Raw genomic sequence first — 20,767 nt, 5'->3', positions numbered from 1 at the left:
GCGGAAAAACATCCTCATCTATGCAGGGCCTTAAAAACAAGCGTTGATATAAGCACAACTTTTGATTGACCATCAATTTTTGTCAAAGCAGGAACAACTGAAGGTCCTGCAGGTTTTCGGTTGTTTAGATCTAGGAGTATATCATAACATTGCGTCACTGTTATGTACTGAAAATTAAAGATTGTTAATTCAGAAGATCCTGGACTAACAAACTGAGATTTAGCAGAGCCGAATTTTTCCACTAAATTTGAAAAAATTTAGTTGAAATGATTGGCTACTCTAAAGTTCTGTGTGATCATTTTATTGGATGAATTGCGCAGAGCTGTAATTCTGGAATTGATAGAAGCGGATCCTCGAATTTGATTTATAAATCTCCATTTTCGCTGGATTGTTCTTTTTTTTGTTTCTGTTTAACCACTTAAGCTAATTGGTCACCACAATGGAGATATTTTTGCCAATTTTCAGTTGAATTTTCATTTTGGCAAGCTAGAGGTGATTTTTGTTTCTTTTTCAGTTTTTTTTGCCTTCTGAATCAAAGGAATCCGTTTTCAGCACATTTTTTTGCTCCAAATTCAAGAATTTCTTTTTGATTGGGGCATGCCGCTGAAGAGATAAAGACACTAAATTGAAAACATGTTTTGTGCGCCTTACATGATCTGTTTCGTAGGGTAGGGCGTATCAAAGCAAAGTTCATTTCCGTTTGTTTCAAAATCACCAATTAGATAATCTATATGGGTTTTTGACGACGCACTGCCTCGTGTTGCATCATTTGGACAGCCATTGAAAATATTTGACTAGAGATAGAAAGTGCACTATCAATGTTCAAAGTAAGTTGTTCAAGAAACTCAATAAAATTCGTTCTGCTTGAGTTATAACATAAATTTATTAACATTTTTTTTTCATACTGGCTCCATTAAAATTAGTTTTCCATTCAACCCACGCTGACTCATATTTTTGCTAATAACCAAGTTTAAATCGTCTCTTAATTTTGGGGCCAAATTAACCGGTATAAATAATACTTTTGACCTTCTAATTAAATCTGTATAAGTGATGAATAAAGATAATCAATGTACTTTTCCAAATTGAAACGTTTTTGTATTATATTTTCGTTAATTGAATAGTTTTCGTGTATTAAAAGAATAGAAGTTTATACAGTAATTGAAAAGTTCTTTTTCTGATTTTCATCCATAACTTTTTTCGCCGATTTGATTGGTTTGTAGATAAGATCAAATGAGTTCCCGCAATGGGAACTCAAAACAAAACAGCGCTCGAGGCACTGGATCTCGGCAAAAAGCGAGAGGAGCAGCCTGCAATAACCAAAGAAATCCTCACGGTGGAGGTGCAGCTCCAACAAGGTTTGAAAGATACCACCCTGCAGGACGTAACCAAGGAAATGTGAATCAATATGCACTAGATCAACAGTGGAGTTTAGCAGGAAATGCTTGGGGAGCCTGGAACAATCATCAACACTTTCCTCCGCCCACTATGTACCCAGGTGAGAAGTGAAATTATTATTTCATTTGATCAAGGTGCGTTAAAAGCTGCATGTTTTCCGATTACCCCGATGACATTAGCTTATGTACGAAAGAAACCATAGTTTTTGCGGCCGGAAATTGTTATGTTGAATTACAATACAAGCATCTCGCAATGATTTTAAAAACTCGAAATCAATTTTCGATGGTTGCTGTTTATTAAGAAAAGAGTTTCCAAGTTAAAGTATAAAAGTTCCTTGTCTTTTTTTTCACATAGTTTTTCGGTTAATCGCTGCAACGTCTGCGTGGCTATTGGAGCAGCGCCACAAATCCATCCGAAATTCAGCGGAAAGAAGCTACTCTGCTCTACGTTTAAAATTCTTTGCCGATATTTGGAGTTCTTCAGCGTTTCGTGATATTTGTATGCGTCCTTATGCAGTTTTCGCGATGTTTTGGCATGGGGGTTGAAAATTTTAACATCAAAGACAGCGCGGCTAAATAGTGAACCCCAGATTCCGTTTGCTTTAATGTCAAGTCGAGCCCCATATTCAGCTGTAGTTAAATTGTTGACAAAAATTAATTACAATTTAAATTGTTGACAATTTAAATTGTAGTTAAATTGCTGAAGTTAAATTGTTGACAAAGCTTTCTCCTTGAAACAGCTGAAGTTCGGCTCAATCTCGACCTCTTGGCAAACCTCGTTCATGAGGTGGGCGAATGTGTCTCTAATTTGATTGTGTTTATGTGTGGGTAACCGCCCTTTGCACAGTGTAGGGCATGTGTCAAGGTAAAATTTGCACCACATGCACATATTAGTGGGGTTTTGGTCGGTTTTCTTCTTCTCCTAAGTAATTTCCATCTCTGTATTCTGATTTTTTCAGGTTGAAGTTGTATCTGCTAAGTGATAAAGCATTTAGTGACGCTTGTTTTCTTAAGGTTCGTTCTATCAGTTTTTCAATTTTTTGATTTTCAAACAAATTTTTTCTTGCTGTGTTGTTGCTGTTTTAGGATATAGAGATTCCAGTACTAGTGATGTTTCCTTAGACCTCAGATGTTACTAAGTTTTCCATAGTTTTAGGCATTGTCCTGGTTAGAAATGAAAACTTTTCTTGAACTCCTTTAGTATAGCAGGCATAAACGTTTTTTGGGGGGGGGGGGGGGGGGGGGGGAGGTGCAGTGATTTTCGTTACTTTTTTCAAAATTTTGATTTGCTCATTCTATTGAAGCTCAAGCTATTTTTTACATTCAGATTTTGTTTATATAACAGAACCAAGCACTCGGGCGCCTGCCTTTATAGTGATTCCTGTATTTTCGAAGCTTTTCTCAACTTCACCGAGTTTTTCATGTTTGACTATGAGTTGGCATTTGGATGCTTTAACATGGTAGCCAAAAAAAGTACCTAGTGATACAATGGTACCTAGTGATACATTTTTATTGAGGACGGTTCTTAGATTGCTTAATTTACCGACTGCGTTTCCGTCGTCTGCGTACCATTTCTGGGTTACGTTGTCTGCTGATAAAAGTTTTGTAGGGTATTATGGCTAGACCATGACCATTGCTAGCGCATCCCCCTGGGTTGTGCCTTCTTGAGACTACATGTTTTTTTTATTGACGAACAGTTGAGATAGATTTGAGTACGAGTTCATAATCGCTGTAAAAAAAGATGGGTATGTCTTTTCGATGTTTTTCAATGCCAGCTTTCACTTTAGCGAGTTGAAAGCATTTTCGGCATCTATCACTAAAACAACATCGGCGGAGGTTTTGCTGTATTGTCGGCGGAGGTTTTGCTGTATTGATTTCTCAGCGTGTGGATCGCATATTCAATGCCACATTTTGTCCTAGTCAGAGTTGGTAGTTTGAACCGAGCGACATCAGTTAAGGCTTTTTTAGTCTTTTGGTTATTGTTCATCTGATTATCTGACGCATAACTTCTCCTATGCCTATGGGTCTTACTCCTTGGATTTTATCTAAGGGTGTTAATCTACATGCGTTATATGGTTCCGTTAGTTCTGGATTTAGTTCTTTGGTCGACAATTTTGGCAATTTCAGCTATTTCTTTTGAAATCTCAACTGATTTTTGTCCGAACTGTGTTAAAATACGTCTCCATTCATTTGCATTAAGGCCAGATAGTCCATGAGATCCGTGCGTTCTCATGGCTGATTTCTTCTTCTGTTGACCGTTTATCTGATCAAATATCGATGGATGAAAAGGAATTGTTTCATTTGAGTTTGGTGTAATATATTTCTCATCAGTTGGTTCAGATGGTGGGTGCTTCTTAATAAGAGTCTGTTCTACTGTCTTACCTTTGACATCTCGTCGGGCGAAAGAACGCATTTGGATATGTCCGTTTGTTTTGTTATTGCGCTTGAGATTTTTCCAATATTTCAATAATTTGTTGAACTGTTGTGCTTTAGCTTCAGTTTTTCGTCTTTTTTTGTCAAGCGCATTTACAGCCCTTTCTTATGGTTATATAGGTCATCCAGGTCTCCGTCTTGCCATTGCTCAAGTCGCCTTGCTATTGTTTTAGATAAAGATTGTCGTTTTCGGACCGTGTGTTGCACAGTAGTAAGTGTGGAAAGAAGGTATTTTCGTTGTTTTCTATTAGGCTGTTCAAAGTTCTATTGAGGGTTTCAATGAAGTTATAACCATTTCTTTTTTTGATTAAATAATAAAGACTGGTTTCCAGTGGACCACTTTGGTATATATAGAGTTGTGGACAGGGGTTTGACCATGGGTCTTGTGTGGTCTTGTGTTGTTACTTGAGTTTTGTGAGCGTGGGGTAGTGGAAGGGTGAGGGTGGACTTGAGAGAGCTTGGTTGTAGCTAGGGTTGAGGGATTATTTTAATGTATGTCGTTAGCTGAGTGAGATATGTCGTTAGCTGAGGTGCAGGGATGACAGCTGAAAGCGTCAGTGATCACTGCTGCGGGCTAGGCCGCGTCATTTTACATGCATGTAGCCTGGGCATGTGAAGCACCAAACACCTCCGCCTCGCAAGCTGTTTTTACAAAAAGGCAATGTGTTTTAGTAGCCATTTGAGGAAGGACGGTGGTATCAAGTTAGTGAGAGAATTTATGGATTAAATTTGCAAGAAAATTTGTAAAGAAATCATTACCGTGGAACGAGAAATGAATGCCATCACGGCAGAACATTTGAGGAGTTAGATTTAGGTGAGACATTAGGTTTATGTGGTGTACAAATCTATTCAATAACAAAAACAACACATGATTATGAATATAAATTTTGCGATTTTCTTCAGAGTTTTTACAGTACTGAATTGTTTTGGGAGTAAACTTGAACTAACGAGGTTAATCAAGTTTTTCCACTGCGCTGTTCTAATTCTTAAGGATGCAGCCTGTTATCATTGTATCCAGCAACTATTGTTACTGTATTTAGGCGCTTTGGTCTGTATTGTAAAACTGTTTCAAACAGATCACGAAGCGTTGCGCCGCAGTAGGAGTGAATTGTTGATTTTACTAGAACTGGTTTGATATATTTCGTCCTTGAAGTCTCGCTAACTAGGTTCTGTGAAAACTCAGGGATGCGTCCTGCCTGGAATCGTGGTATCTACCTTGAACATGGACAATTGGGGCGAGAAAGGAAGCTCTTTGAGGCACTGTGAGTCTTGGGTTGATTTATGAATACTTTCAATTAGGATTTAAAATTGGTTTTAGACCAGGGCGATGGAAAAAAAGAGTAAGGAGTGATACAACCTGACGTCGTTTTGGAGTTCATTCCACTAGCTCACTCTTTCTTGCGTCTAATTACGCCAAAGAAGCTTCACTCGCCTACGCTTGGTAAAATAAGTCAGTGAGGAAAGCCCAGCGCATTTAATATGAAAATACACAAGATGTAAATTTGAACCAACTCACTATTAAATAAGTTTATCACAACAATTAAGCTAATTGTGCTGGAGAAATTTTTGACCCAATTTAGTGGAGGTTTTCATTTTCCCAAAAACGACCCACCCAACTTCAAAATTTTGGATTCAATGAAACTCACAGAATATGGGAAGTTCCCTTGCATAAGGGACTACGCCCATTTTTTACTCTACAAGATATGGCACTCAGAATTTTTCAATTTTCTGACCGAAATTACTCTTATATCAGCGCTTCAAGGTTCCATCGAAAGAATTGTTTCTGCAAAACTCCCCTGCATATGTGGCTACGTCCAATTTTTATACATCCAAAGTTATGGCACCCAACAAAGTTAAATTTTTGACCTTTTTAAATCGTTTATCGAAAATTACACCCCTAAATTTCAGATTTTGAGTTCAATCAAAAACGGCGATCTGGGAAGCTCCGTGCTTATAGGGATACATCTCGTTGATATTTCAAAAAAAATTAGGACCTACGGAAAATTGAATTTTTGATCTTTTGACCGTTCTTAAAAAAATTTGCTCGAAAACTACCCTACCAAATCTCAGATTAAAGGTTCAGCCGACCAATGTGGATTTTTTTGCTGCTTACGCTGCATAAGCTAGTAATTTTTAGAAAAAATCGAATCTGATTTTTTGTTACTGGTTTTTTCATTCGTTTTGATTTTTAAAAACTACCCTACCAAATCTGAGTTTTAGAGTTATATCGAAGAATCATGTTATCGGAATCTTCCCGGTATAAGTGACTTCTCAGTCACGTGTTTGGTCAGTAAAACGTGGTGCGGGAATTTTCACCACTCTGTCCAATTTGATTTTAAATTCGTTTGTGAGAACGTATCTCCCCTACAGGTATCAAGTATAATCACGCACGCCGCTAATCACTAGAAAAACTAATAATTTGGGTTTTTGAAATTTCTGAAAGATAATGAATTTCATCCCTAGTCAGTAAAACATATACTAAAAATATCAAATAGATATCTCTAGCTTTAGCTGGGCCCCTTGTTAAAACTATAGCTGGAAGTTGTTCTGTAATTGTTATTTACCAACTCTGATTTTAAATGGGTTTAGCGTACGTTTTATTGGCTTAGTCAATTTTTTTGCGTAGTTTCAAGGGCGATTTTTTGAATGTTTTTGCCTTTTTCAGGAAGAATGGGCCTTGAGTTATTGATTTCATAAGTTTTATAGATTGAAATTTGTTATATCTGCAGTTTCATTTCCAACCTATTGAGAGTCGACTCAAGTTTTTGTCTTAGCTGACGCTTGTGTATTGGTTTTCAATGTTGATACATCTCGTTGATATTTCAAAAAAAATTAGGACCTACGGAAAATTGAATTTTTGATCTTTTGACCGTTCTTAAAAAAGTTTGCTCGAAAACTACCCTACCAAATCTCAGATTAAAGGTTCAGCCGACCAATGTGGATTTTTTTGCTGCTTACGCTGCATAAGCTAGTAATTTTTAGAAAAAATCGAATCTGATTTTTTGTTACTGGTTTTTTCATTCGTTTTGATTTTTAAAAACTACCCTACCAAATCTGAGTTTTAGAGCTATATCGAAGAATCATGTTATCGGAATCTTCCCGGTATAAGTGACTTCTCAGTCACGTGTTTGGTCAGTAAAACGTGGTGCGGGAATTTTCACCACTCTGTCCAATTTGATTTTAAATTCGTTTGTGAGAACGTATCTCCCCTACAGGTATCAAGTATAATCACGCACGCCGCTAATCACTAGAAAAACTAATAATTTGGGTTTTTGAAATTTCTGAAAGATAATGAATTTCATCCCTAGTCAGTAAAACATATACTAAAAATATCAAATAGATATCTCTAGCTTTAGCTGGGCCCCTTGTTAAAACTATAGCTGGAAGTTGTTCTGTAATTGTTATTTACCAACTCTGATTTTAAATGGGTTTAGCGTACGTTTTATTGGCTTAGTCAATTTTTTTGCGTAGTTTCAAGGGCGATTTTTTGAATGTTTTTGCCTTTTTCAGGAAGAATGGGCCTTGAGTTATTGATTTCATAAGTTTTATAGATTGAAATTTGTTATATCTGCAGTTTCATTTCCAACCTATTGAGAGTCGACTCAAGTTTTTGTCTTAGCTGACGCTTGTGTATTGGTTTTCAATGTTTTTCAAGGCCGATTATGAACATCATCCAAGCCAAAGATATGAAATTTTTGAAGAAATAACTTTCAAATCTTAATAGTCAAAAACATGACTTTCCTAGTTTGTTTTTCTTTCAACATCTGTAATTTTCAACATCTGGAGTGGTTTTTTTTTGTATCGCATCCTAAGTGTTGCGAGTAATCATAGATTTTCATGTAAATTTTCAAAATGAATTTAAGTTGCTTTCAAGATACTTTTCCATGGGTTGCCAATGATGGATATTCAGTAATAATAGGTTTTGCAAAAGTTTTCATATTTAAGTTTGATTGTTTTTAAATGTTAAATGTTTGCTGGTTAAATTAAAATTTTCTTTTTGAAACTTGCGAGGTAGCTTTGCAGTAAGGCTTTCGCGTTCTTAATAAAATAGCTAAAATTTGTAAGTTTCAGTTTATAAAAGTAGCTACCAAAATTTGGGTCGACCCGGCTGAAGTGGCTTACTTCAATATTAAAGAAATAGTTGTAACTTGCAAATATTTTACCAAAAGTGAAAATGGACTATTGAATAACTATTTAACCATAGCAACTTTCATAGTGACAATTTCAACGAAATTAAACTGACAGTTACTGCTAACTCTTTATTGAAAGTACAGCTAATAAGATCTGTTGCCCTCCTAAATGGGGCTGTCCTCTTTATAGATCCTTCATATACTTTAATTTAAATTTAAATATTTAAAATGAACTTAAGTTGCTTTCAAGATACTTTTTCATGGGGTGCCAACGATGGATTTCCAATAATTTCAGATTTAAAATAATTTTTAAGTTTGAAAGTTGAATGTTTGCTGGTTAAATTAAAGTTTTCTTTTTGAAAGTTTCGTGATATGTCCGACAATATGTGCGAGCATCGAATGTGCGACAACATATCAATTCATTTTACTCCAGGTGATTTCCGGGTTTACGGAACAGTAATGCCAATTCAAGCGGTCTCAACTCATGGAGACTATTTATTTGCATCAAGTCACTCCAACGGCCAGCCGAATTCCTCTCAAATGCAGTTTTACCCGAGAGCTTATGTGGAGTACTCGAATCGTGCTCAAGGTGCACCCTACTCGGAATCAGGCGAGCAGGATGAAGAGTTTGCATATGATGAAACTGAAGAAGCGACAACTGAGGTGGATTATGAAAATACGGCATCAATGGAAGTATATCAACCTTCGCCTTCGGATTCGGCAATTTCGGGCTCCTCTGCGGCCAGAATTATGAGTGAGTTGACCTATGAGGAGATGGAGGAGCAGTCTTCGGATGAGGAAGATGATGATTCGGAGAATGGATCTCAGTATCAGAGCATTGTAAGGGCCACGTTTGAGAAATATGAAACAGAAGGTGAGTTTGGATTTTTTAAATAGCCTTAACGGCAAAAACATTGCTGTGACAATAGGTTTCAATTGTAGCTCAAAAATATCAAAAAGTTACTCACCTCCATAAAAAACTGTAAAACGGCTGGACTTAGTATTTCTTCGAAATCTGAAAACAATTTGTAAAATCCATTAACAACAGAATTTAACTCATGAATACAAACATGATGATTTAATTTAGGTACAGCCGAGGATGCTGGCAAAATATCCAAACTCCTCTTAGAGGTGTGTCAAAGTGGAGCAGTGTCCTGTCTGATTTGCATCTCCTCCGTGAAGAGATCCCAGCCAGTGTGGAGTTGCATGCGATGTGTGTGTATGTACCATCTGCAGTGTATCCAGAAATGGGCCAGAGATAGTATAGAGCAGACTAAGTTCAGACTAGAGAGTCACGCGGGAAGTGGGGATGCTGCAAACATCAACTGGGACTGGTAAGGCTGAAACGGAGTTGAATATGTCCGGTTTTTTGGGCTTTATATGTTTTCAATTTGTATGTTTTCCACGAATCCTCGAAAGCAAAAATGAAAGCAAAGAAATTTTTCTAATTCGTGCAAAATTGGATTCCATTTCACAGAAAAATTACAAAAAGGAATATCTATTTTTTTGTTAATTTCTTTTGAAACTTACTTTTATTTAATCTGTTAAAATTGGTTTTATGGTTTTAGCCCAAAATGCAGACTTGAATATCCGCTCTCGGCTATTCCGGAGCACTACTACTGCTTCTGTGGGAAGACTCGTGACCCTCAATTCGACCCATGGCTTGTCCCTCATTCATGCGGACAGTCATGCGACAAAGAGCTAGTGTCACAGCCTATGGGGGATTCCATTCCGAGTATTGCATGCGGTCATCGCTGTACTCTTTTATGTCATCCAGGAGGTTGCCCGCCTTGCGCTCAAACGGTTCATGTGAAGTGTCAATGTGGAGCCTCGCCAATGGAACCAAGACGGTGTAGTGCTCAGATCTGGACTTGTTCAAATATATGCGGGAAGGGTCTGAGCTGTGATACGCATTTTTGTGCTGAAAGATGTCATCCGGGGAAATGTGCTCCATGTAAAGAAACTATGATTCAAACTTGTAACTGCGGCACAAAAGAAAAGCTAACAATGTGCTCTAACATTGGCTGGGAGTGTGATACAGTTTGTGGGAAAATGTTTCCCTGTGGCAAGCACCAGTGCAATAAAATATGTCATCCGTCTGGCGATGGGTTTTGTGGCGAGTGTCCGAATAGCGGAAAGAGGACATGTCCTTGTGGTGCGACACAGCATCCTAGTTTGAACTGTACAGACATAGCACCAGTTTGTGAGCGGAGATGTCGCAAAGAACTGGCATGTGGGTTACATACCTGTGAGGATTTATGTCATCCAGGGGACTGTGGGACTTGTAGGCAGAGAATGAATAAAAGGTGCCCCTGTGGGAAGAAATCGAGGCAGGTCCAGTGTTTGGATAACTTCACTTGTGATACCAAGTGCGGCAAGTTGCGGAACTGCGGACGTCATCCGGTTAGAGCAGTGCCGTCTCATATATTAAACATTTCTTTTAGTATCACCTAATTGTGTATTTCCCTTACTTTATGGCGTATTGCGTATTATAATACACCCGAATGAAACTGAAAAAGCAACTGGGGCGCACTGAAAAATACGACATAGGTCTCTTCCGAAATCCATCGGGAGTTTTTCCAGAGTTTTTTTAAATCATATTTGAGCTTGAATACCTCGGTTTGCTGATTGCCAAGTGGAAGCTAAATTTAAAAATCATTCAGCTTGTTCTCTGGTCGATGAAATGTCGCATGTGTTTCAGTGCAAGAAGAAATGTTGTACTGGAAACTGTGCCCCTTGTGAGCAAATGTGTGGAAAGACACTGACTTGTGGCAACCACAGGTGTCAGCAAATATGTCACTCTGGTCCATGTTATCCCTGCCAGCAGACCAAGTGTCTCTCTTGCCCATGTGGGGCCACTTCAATTCAGATCCCGTGTGGGAGGGAGAAGATTGTTAAGAAGCCCAATTGTCAGAAGAACTGCATGTGAGTCCAGTATATTCTATAATTTAATATTCCAGTGTACTTTAATTTAAAGGTCTTGGTGGAATACAACCCCTTCTCCGTCATCTTGCCATTCCTCATCAGAAAAAAGCACTTGGGAACAGGTGTTAGTTCATATTCAGAAGTTTGTGTCGGTGAAAATTAGTATTACATGAGTTTTACCTATATAAAGTTTAATAAATTATTCATCACGCGCGTGTTGATCGGGTTAGTACCGATGTTTGTTCTATCTGTATAGGAAGCCCCCAGCGTGTCACCACAGTAGTCTGAAGCCCCACAAGTGCCACAGTGGCCACTGTCCCCCTTGTGACCAGGTGTGTGAGAAGAGACTGGTAGACAAGTGTGGACACCCATGTATGGCCACTTGCCACTCGGCTGTATGGACCAAGTTCAGACCCAAGGCTAGTTGATGATCGACATATTAGGCCTTCCGGATAATAATACGCTTGCGATTTGCAAGCGTTATCAATTCGGAATATAGACTTTTTTCGGGCTAGCATCTAGTTTAACAAAATCAGTTGACATGTCTGTTCTGATTGAATGACCGGATGCACAGATTTTTTGAGCATATCTGTTTTTTATATGGCCGTTTCATTCGAATTTTTGTTTTTGCTTTCAAAACAACTTATTTTTTTTTCGCTGATTCTTTTCGTTTTTTTTTCACTTCTTCAGCTTAAATGGTTTCGGCTGGTAATGTATCTGTTTATTTGCCTCATTATTTGTCGATATTTCAAAAATGTAGGGGATTGGTCTTTTTGTTTCATTTTTTAAGAAGCTTTCGAAAGTTTTTTTTTCACTTTTTTCGCAAAAGTTTCAGTTTGTCTCAAAAACTTTTTTTTATCAATTTTCAAAAAAGGGTACTCAATGGAAAGACCGCCTGCTCCCCTGTCTGCGTGCATGCTCCCTTAATTTCTTTAACTCTACCTCTCTGTCAACAGCCTTGGAAAAAGTCTGTGGGGGGGGGGACATTTGACCCATATTTTTTGATTTTTTTAGTTTTCTCAAAAACAACTCAAATGTGAGATTTTGGCTGGAATGATTAGAACGAATTTGAAAAGATCTCGCGCATAATCGATTACGCCCAAAATTTTTTGATGCCTAATTTTATGGCCTTTTGAATTGTAAAATTTTTGATTTGTCAACCGTTTTTTGAATCTTTGATTAAGAGTAATGAACTTAGTGAGTATTAGGTCTTGCTGATTATTTTGGGTTTTTCAGGAAAAAGTCTTGAAATTTGTTCACGCTCAGTTTTGATTTTTCGCGGTTTTAATTGTGATTTCTTTTTTAGTTCAATGAATTTCCATTGTTAAAAGTAAGGCAAATCGAACAGAAAAAAGTAAAGGTCACGAAAAACGTGATCGACTTCTGATTTCGAAAATGGAAATTAATTATTAGATTTCCCAGCAAAATAAAAGTGTTACATATTGATCCAGTTTTTTCAAGTTGGGTTCATGTTATTCAAAGAGCTTAAAGGGCATTTATTTTTTTCCTTGCAATTCGAAAGTTGAGATTTTTTCAAGAAATTCAGTTTTTTTTTTATGTTTACTTGCGTTCATTACTCTTTCCCAATCTTCGATTGGTTATGTTTTTTTCGAAATTCAAAAGTTGAAGCCGCTTGAAAAAAACATGTCATTTTTTTTCACTTTCCTTGCGTTTATTTCTCTTTTCCAACTGTTTTTTTTTGGCAATGTTTTTTTTTCGATAACTAACCTCGCAAATCTGAGATTGAGGGTTGAATGGAGATACCGGGTAGTGGAAAGATCACACACATTAGCCACTGTTCACAAAATTTTATACACCAAAAGTTAGCGCCTTCGGAAAAGTCTTTTTTTACCGCTTTTTAAAATTTTGAAAAGTTTCCTCACTTATCTGAGATTTTGAGTTCACTCCACATAACGAGTTGCTCGAAGCTCCTTTGCCTACGCGACTAAGCCTACGTTTTTTTGACACAGAAAGTTATGGCCTTCGGAAAATTCAATTTTTTTTGGCCGTTTTTTCGAATTTTTTTACTTCTCTCGAAAACTACCCTCCCAAGTCCCGAGCTTTTGGGTTCAATCGAAATTGCAGATTGCGTAAATCTCTTATCCAAATTTTCTAACTCAAAAAGCTATGATTCTGGGAAATGTCAAATTTTTTTGGTAAAAAATGTTAGGTTGTTATTCAGTTTCCGAAGACATCTGTTGTCGATTATGCCTATTTCACTAATGTTTCCCGCGTTTGTATAGTTCTCTAATCCTACTACGCACAAAAACGATACTAGTTTGGTGAATAAACCTTTTCTTATGAATGTGGAAAGCAACCGGCTTTCCTTGTTTTTATTGTCAATATCAGAAGATACTCGTCACGGGTAAATTTCATCTGTACTAGTAATGTTTTGGATAATTAAAATCATTCAAAACAGTGAAATCTAAAGGGATATTTGAAAGCTACTGAAATTTCGAGAAACTTTGAACTGTTTAGAATCTTCTGATGAACGAGAGTGTGCACTTCAAACAAGTGGAGCAGCCATGTCCCCCCTGCAGAGGCCAGATAGAGATATCCTGTTTCGGACAGCACGAGAGCATCAACATCCAATGTGCCAAAGCGAAGACTTACTCTTGTGGATCTTCCTGTGGGAGGATGCTGTCCTGTGGCAATCACCAGTGTGAACGAATCTGCCACGTCGTCCAGACGGCGCCAGATGAGTCCACGGTTAGTTGCGTTGGCATTCAATGTTCAAACAATACACCGGAAGTAGCATCTTAAAATAAAAGTATTTACCCATACAATCAATCTGAAGAAAAGTTATGCAATACTTCGTCGGAACGGTTTTGTGAGCGAATCTTAGCCCAAAGATGATTTTTATGTAGTTTATTTTTTGAGTTGAATTTTTTTGAGTCAATTTCAATGAACATATAGAAGTATACATTTGAACTTGTCGTGTTTCTTTTAGGCCAAAAGTATCAAAATGGTAAGTGCGCATTTGCAGCTCTTCTTGCTGCAGTCATTCTTTGTCTGGAATCTACTAACTGGAAACCGTTTTCTTGATTAATTCTTTTTCTGACGGGTGTCAGCAACTGATTAGTATTTTAATGCTGGTGGTTTTTAATATTACCGTAGCTTCAGTTTGGTGATTACCTTAGTTATTAATTGTTGTCATTTCGGTGAAGGGCAGAGCAGTCGTTCAGAATAACCTTAGTACTAAATTTGATCTCTTTAGAGAAAATGACAATGGTATTTTAGTTGACTTAATTTTTGATAGAAAATACAATGCTGAACTTTTTTGGGCAGTTCAAGGATCCGCTTCTTCGAGGGAAATAGTTTTTAATTGTTTCTCAATCCAGCGCAGATGATGAGTTTAATCTTAATCTCATTGATGCTTTGATTGACTTTAGGCGGGGGCTGACTGTGACGTGTGCGAGAGGGGTTGTGAGCTGGACAGACCAGAGGGATGCACCCACCAGTGTCCGATGCCCTGTCATAGAGCACCCTGTCCCCCCTGCAACATCAAAGTGGCCAAGAGGTGTCTCTGCTCTCACCTCACCCTCATGATAGCTTGCAAGTGAGTACTCAAGTTCTAGAGGTAATGCTTTGGTAGCCGCCATCTTCGAATCCACAGTTTTTTTGCTATCCTTCCTGGTAGCTAATAACTGCAATTTGTGAAGCTCGAACACGTTATCAAAATGGGAAACCTAAATTTTATAGAACTGCATCCTTCTTGTTTAAGTTATTCGGAACTAAAAACTATAATCAAAAGTCGATTAACTTAGTTCAGCCTCTTATATAGGTCGCGATGATTTTTTTCTTTTATTAAGAAAATTTTATCAGGCTCAAATTTATTTTTTCGCCGTTCGACTTTTGATTTCTTTTGCTAATAGGAAGATGATCTCCACTATCGAAGGAAGAGGAACTCGAGTTAAAGTTTAAACGTCACGAAAAACGTGCTCGGCTGCTAGTTTCGAAAGTGGAATTTAATTTTCGGATTTCCCAGCGAAACAAAATTTTGCTTATTGATCCAGTTTTCTCAATTGGGTTAATTTTATCAAAAAAGTGTCAACCAATAATTGTTCCAGAAATTCAAAGAGCTTAAAGGCCATCTATTTTTTCTAAAGTCTGTTCGATATGTTTTTTGTTATGTTATTTGCGTTCATTGACTCTTTTACAACTGTCTTTTCCATTAAATCTTTTTTTTAGCTATTCCGGTATTTACACATGCGAGCTAGCTAGAGTAAGTCAAAATTACGAAGTTTTTTTTTCCAACTTAACTAGCAAATAAGAGTGTTCACTTGGTGGCACTTTGCTGGCAGAGCATTGGTGATTTACTAGCATCTGTTGTCTGCTTTATTGGTGGCGTAGCTAGTGTTTCAAGATTGTCCAGCGACTATGGCACATGACGTGAGACTCTTAATTTCAAGATCTGGGGTTTGATAATGGGACAAGTTGGAATTGTTATTATTTTTTTCTACTTCCCTACGTATATTTCATTTTAAAAACCCTTTTTAGAGCTAATTTTTGCTGGTTTATCGCTTTTGATTACAAAGTACAGATTCGAATCTGTGTTAACCTTGTCAGTGAAGAAATCGCATAATTGATTTATCTTGGGAAGCAATTAGTGAGTTTGTTAATTGAATCCCGAGAGATCTAAACAGGCTACTCAAACTGGTCACTTTTTGTTGAAACTGTTGTGCGTATCAAGGGAATCCTAGCAATTATCGAGAATTCTTCCAGATAAGATCATGGGACGTTGCACGTTCAATCGAAACTTCAACAAGAGTTCACTTGGGCGCTTCCCGTTAAGAACTATTTGTCTCAGTGCCGATGCCGCTTCTGTTTTTGCGAGTTGTCGGTAGCAAAAGGAAGGCAAGCTTTAGTAATCGATCATGCAAAAAGACCACGTCAAAAATGAACAAGCTAAAAAAGATCATCCGATAATAAAGCAGCTGGTAAACGCCCAGGTTGACAAGGACGCCATTGCAAGTAAGGCTGTAGCTCTACACGTGCTGAAGCTAGTTTAAGATGGTTCTCAATTCCGGACGAGCGACTGTTTCAGTCGTCGGAGAGATATGTATTCAAAAATGCTTCCGGACTCAAGTTTAATATTTGCATACTATTTCAGATGACGACATTGACAAAATTCGAACTGACTATGGTAAATACAATGAAGTGTAGCTGAAAGTAATTCTCCGAAGATACCAGAAATTTCTTGCGTCCCCGATAACGAAGATATAGAGTTTTTATCTGAGTTGTCTCCGTTCATGTCGAAAGCTGCAGAGAGCTACGTAAAGAAGATGAAACTTGCCTCTGAGGCAAGTTGTATCTAACACGAGATCGCAGCCGGTGCTCGTGAACAACTGGGAGTGTTCAAAAGGCACACGCCTGGTGTGCTCAAGAAGAAAATCACTGATACCGACAAGGAGTTAGAAAAAGCTCAAAAGCTGGTCGAAAAGCTCCAGAAAAAGAAAGCTAAACTGGAAATAGAGAAAACAGCTGTTGTTGAACATGCCGATGCTATATCTGCAAGTGTGATAAATAAAATGTTATGAACAGTCACTTGTTTTTATTTTTCTTAAGAGAGAGACTCTGAAAATGGTAGGTCACTTTTTTTCTCTGACCGATTTGAGCCGCCTGGATCTAAAAACTTGCAAAAAATCGCACATAATTATACAAAATCTCAGACGATTGAAGAAAATAAAAAAGAAAATGAGACAATTCAATAAAACAAATCAAAATAGAAAATCAGTTGTAATTTACAAAGACAATCTGGATTCGTTTTTTTTTCCAATCCATGTTTTTCGCAGTGTTTGGACATCCGCATATGAGGAGGATAGAGTGTCGCTTCTGAATGGCAACCACCCCTGTCCCCTGCAGATGGACTGTGGCCACGCATGTCCCCGTGCATGCCACCCGCCTGCCAAGTGTCTCCCAGCTGACCAGTGCACCAAGAGGGCAGTGGTGAAGTGTGCTTGTGGCAGCATCAAACAAGAAACACTCTGCAAGAATGTTCCCATCACGCCTAGGATCCCATGTAATAGAGTGTGCGAGCAGAGATTGGACAAGAAGCGAAAACAGGTTTGCAGTTGGCTCTGTTTCCTTTTTCTCACTACTTTTTGCTCCGCTTTTCGGTTATTTTTTCTTCACAGTTTGTCGATTGCTGTTTTTTACAGTGATTTATCACTTAATAGGGTCTTAATTTTTTCCGGAATAAATCAAATTTGTGCACGCTCAAGTATTTTTGTGGTTTGACTTTGTGTTCTTTTGCAGTTGTAATAAAACTCATTTGCTAAACAGAATAGTTCAATAAAAAAGCGTCAATCATAAAATATTGCTGAAATTTGAAGAGCTTTATCGTGGCACGTTTGATTCTTCAGAAAGAGAAGAGATCCGAGTCGAAGGAATCATCAATTAGTGAAGTGCAAACTATAGCAGTCCCTGAAGTACAATCAAAACTAGCTAAACCTTTCTCATTCAAACAATCATCACCCGCGCGTACCAAAACCGATCAAACAGACGTCTCTAAAAAGGATGCGAAACAAAGTAAAAAACAACGTGGAGATAGGAATGAAGAGCAAAATGGAAGCAAGAATAATGGAAAATATGCCAAACAGTCATCGAACACTAAAACTGGTCACCCTGCCAAAAGTTATTCCAAAGTGCCGTTCTATAAACGACCCTACTGCATTCCGCTCTTACTTGCAGTTATGATGATATTTGCGGGAATTTACATTTCAATTTTCGCAGAACATGAACAAGTGTAGTTTCTGAATTTGACATGCAAATGCTATTGCTAAATGAGCTTTACGCTATTGAAAAATGAAACTTTTCAAGTGTCAATGAACGTAGTGGAGACACTTATCTGTGTGGTGATAATGTCGTTTTCTTTTTTAAGAAAAAGGATCGATCAAATTTGACTTTTGTGTTTTGACTTTTGACGTTTTTGTAAGTTCAATTCCAATTCATTTGCTAATTGGAAGGCGCATGAGAGAAGGCGCAAAAATTACTCAACTTGATCAACTTTTCTCTAATTGCTCTAATTTTATGAAAAAAATAATAAAACATTCTTGAAACGTGATATATTTCTTACTTAAAGTTCTTAATTTCCGAAAAATGCCATATTTGTGTCCGCGTTCCTTGAGGTCATTGACACTGTTCCAATGGTTTGTTGGCCAAGTTTTGAGTGGACTGCTTGTGAAGTTTTATCAATGGCCAAAACATTGATTAACCAAGCTAAATGAAAATCACTTACAGGAGATGTCACGAAGCAATCTGGAGTGAAAAAAAATTCCGAGCTGGAAGTTTGTTTCGATTAATTAAAATATTTTGTTTGGAATTTGAATGGATAATATGGCCGTATTTTTGATTTATTGTGAAATGTTGTTTACAAATAAGATAACATATCTTCGTAACTCTGCGAGTGCATTCCTTAAATTTTGATGTAACCAATCTCCGAACTTTGCCGTACACATGTGCAGTAACCAAGGCTAGTATCCAGAAACATCATGACAGTTGATTCTGTTGCATGATTGACTAAACTTGAGTAGAAATTGATTTCTTTGAACTGTTTTGCATGATTTGTGTTTTGAATGCTCACTTATAATTTAAATCTAAATAATCTAATGTAATCGCCTAATTTTGGGTCCAGAGATAATAAATTATGTAATATTTGTTTCTTTAATGGAAATCCGTCCGTATAAATGTTGATGTGTAGATAAATTGAATGTAAAACAAATCTAGCTTAAATGTATTTAAACGTTGTTCCTAATACCGAATTAATCTTACGAACATTATTTGTTAGTTGAAATGAGATGAACGCGTCATTTCTAGGTTTTATCAACAATTATTGTTCCGACTTTCGTAACTGAAGTAACGGAATATTTTTGCTCGAGGTGTTTTTTTGGTCAGACATTTCGACTTTTTAACTAGCCTTTTTTGACATTTTTTTATCATTCAAAAGGTATTGTGTTGAGGTTAAATTTGAAAAGTTATTGCACCTGTGATTGTTTTTCGTATATGGGGGTTTAAAGGTTGACAATTAACGAGCGATGTGTTTCCCGCTAGTAACGCGTAAGCGGAGATTTAATCCGTCTTAGAAATTGATCCAAATTGGTTCTGAAGGTAGCTTATTTACCATAATTGATTTATTTTTAGGAGTGAATTTTATCACTTAGTACTTGATATGGCGTGTGGGGGATGTTTTCACAAAAAATCTCATATTTAGAAAAGTTCACTTTAGTTTATTCCCTTCAATTTAATAATGTTATTACTGCTCCATAGACCTGAAAAGGCAGTTGGAACTTTTAGGGCTTCACCCTGATTCGAGCAGTATTGTTGGCATTTGAATAACAGACAATTTTTCAGTTGTTGAACAATTTTCCATCCAACTGTCGAATTCCGCTTGTCCACTGCATGCACTCCGTTGTTAAAGAGTAATGAGCGTAGTGACAACTTATATAGGTCTTGCTGATTTTTTTTTCAGGAAAAGTATCCAAAAACTACAGATGTGCATTCATACATATTTATGCATTAATGAATGCATTCAGGTATATATGCACTTTTTGAAAAAGAACGTGGAAATGGCACAAGAAAAACGAACAAATTTAAAGTTCAAAGTGGAATTTAATTTTTAGATTTACAGCGGAAAGAAACCTTACCTGTTGATCCAATGTTCTCAAGTTGGGTAATCATGTTGGGGCAATCAATTTTCTCAAGTTAGGGGAATCAATGTTGTCAAAAAAGATCCAATCATAAATAGTTTTAGAAATTCAAAAAGCTTAATGGCATCTATTTTTTTCTTTAAAATTCACAAGTTGAGATTTTTTCAAGAAAGTTAGTGTTTTTTATATTTACTTGCGGTTAATTCTCTTTTCCCATTTTCGATTGGCTATGTTTTCTGGTTTCACAAATGATTTTCTAAAACTGAAATCAAAATCATGGGCTAAATTAGAGGTACAAAACGTTCTCCTATAACACAAGTACAAATGGGGAGAAAAAAGTGAATTACTTATATTTGCAATCCAATTTTACCACCAGTGTAAAAAACTTAGATCCAATTTTTTTTTCAAAGTAGATTAACTTCGATCAAGGTGTCAATTGGAAAAGATATTTGATATGCTAAAAGCTTTTACCTGATAAATTTTTCCTTTTGTTTTTCTTTCGTCACCATACACGCGAACAGTATAAACTCAGTTATCTTGTTTTGGAATTTCTTTTCGGTCGCATTAAGTTCATTGAGACGTTTGGACTCAATTGATGTTTTGTAAGCGTTGATAAAGAAACTATCTTAAATTTATTAATGGGTTGAAATTTGTTGTTCCAAGCAAATTTAATTTCGTTTTCCGAATTCTTCAAAAGCTTTATTTGAATTTAATTTTGTAGATGGATAACATATTATGGTTCTAAAAATGGCACCAGAAATGATGATTTTGAAATTAGATATGAGTTCCCAGTGGGCCACAAAAGTTACTTATCCTTGAGTAAATGTTTGCAACTTCCTAAAATAAAAGGTTCTTGAAATTTATACAAATCAATGCAGCTCGGTAGTTCCAAATTCTCAGCCGCTTTTAGCCTTATAGAACCTTTTTATTTACGCCCTTTTTTCGATTTAAAATTTTACTTGCTGAAAAAAGAATATGAGCTGCTTGATGCTGTTTCTAGCGAATATAAAAAGTTTTTACTTCAAGAAATTTAACTAAATAGAGCAATATATAGCAATATGAATTAGTTTTGGACCTTGCCGACCTGGCCTCCCGCTACCTGAACTGCTGATATAGAGTCTGCTTGATATATTTAATGGTTGTTATGCCATGTATAAACCTCCTGACGCTTAAGAAAACAACGCGTGAACAAGAATCTGACGGATTGCCTTTGGAATCTGCCTGACATTAGTAACTT

The 20,767-nt window shown here is 37.0% G+C and overlaps 1 protein-coding gene across 3 annotated transcripts; it reads left to right on the top strand.

Annotated features, from left to right (window-relative positions):
• The first annotated feature begins 1,216 nt into the window (after positions 1–1,216).
• LOC134850998 (NF-X1-type zinc finger protein NFXL1-like) lies at positions 1,217–17,773 on the top strand. Of its 3 annotated transcripts, XM_063866864.1 has the most exons (11): positions 1,217–1,495; positions 8,391–8,831; positions 9,045–9,291; positions 9,526–10,360; positions 10,659–10,882; positions 11,139–11,301; positions 13,361–13,591; positions 13,833–13,850; positions 14,275–14,441; positions 16,678–16,948; positions 17,248–17,773. In XM_063866864.1, the coding sequence occupies exons 1-11, from the start codon at positions 1,231–1,233 to the stop codon at positions 17,632–17,634; spliced, it is 3,249 nt and encodes a 1,082-aa protein (XP_063722934.1). In that variant the 5' UTR covers positions 1,217–1,230; the 3' UTR covers positions 17,635–17,773. The 3 variants fall into 3 exon arrangements, with proteins under 3 accessions (XP_063722934.1, XP_063722935.1, XP_063722936.1); XM_063866865.1 differs by lacking the exon at positions 13,833–13,850; XM_063866866.1 differs by lacking the exons at positions 16,678–16,948; positions 17,248–17,773 and adding an exon at positions 15,996–16,659.
• Positions 17,774–20,767: the final 2,994 nt, after the last annotated feature.

This window comes from Symsagittifera roscoffensis, chromosome 7, assembly GCF_963678635.1.
Source record: "Symsagittifera roscoffensis chromosome 7, txSymRosc1.1, whole genome shotgun sequence".
In the NCBI taxonomy this organism is placed as follows: domain Eukaryota; kingdom Metazoa; phylum Xenacoelomorpha; order Acoela; family Convolutidae; genus Symsagittifera; species Symsagittifera roscoffensis.
The sequence above is the reverse complement of the archived record's forward strand: the minus strand, read 5'-3'. Positions and strand labels throughout refer to the sequence as shown.

Coding starts and splice junctions, on each gene's coding strand:
- LOC134850998 (XM_063866864.1), top strand. CDS start 1,231: ATGAGTTCCCGCAATGGGAACTCAAAACAAAACAGCGCTCGAGGCACT. Junction 10,883..11,138: donor AATTGTCAGAAGAACTGCAT/GTGAGTCCAGTA, acceptor CTATCTGTATAG/GAAGCCCCCAGCGTGTCACC. Junction 11,302..13,360: donor GGACCAAGTTCAGACCCAAG/GCTAGTTGATGA, acceptor TGAACTGTTTAG/AATCTTCTGATGAACGAGAG.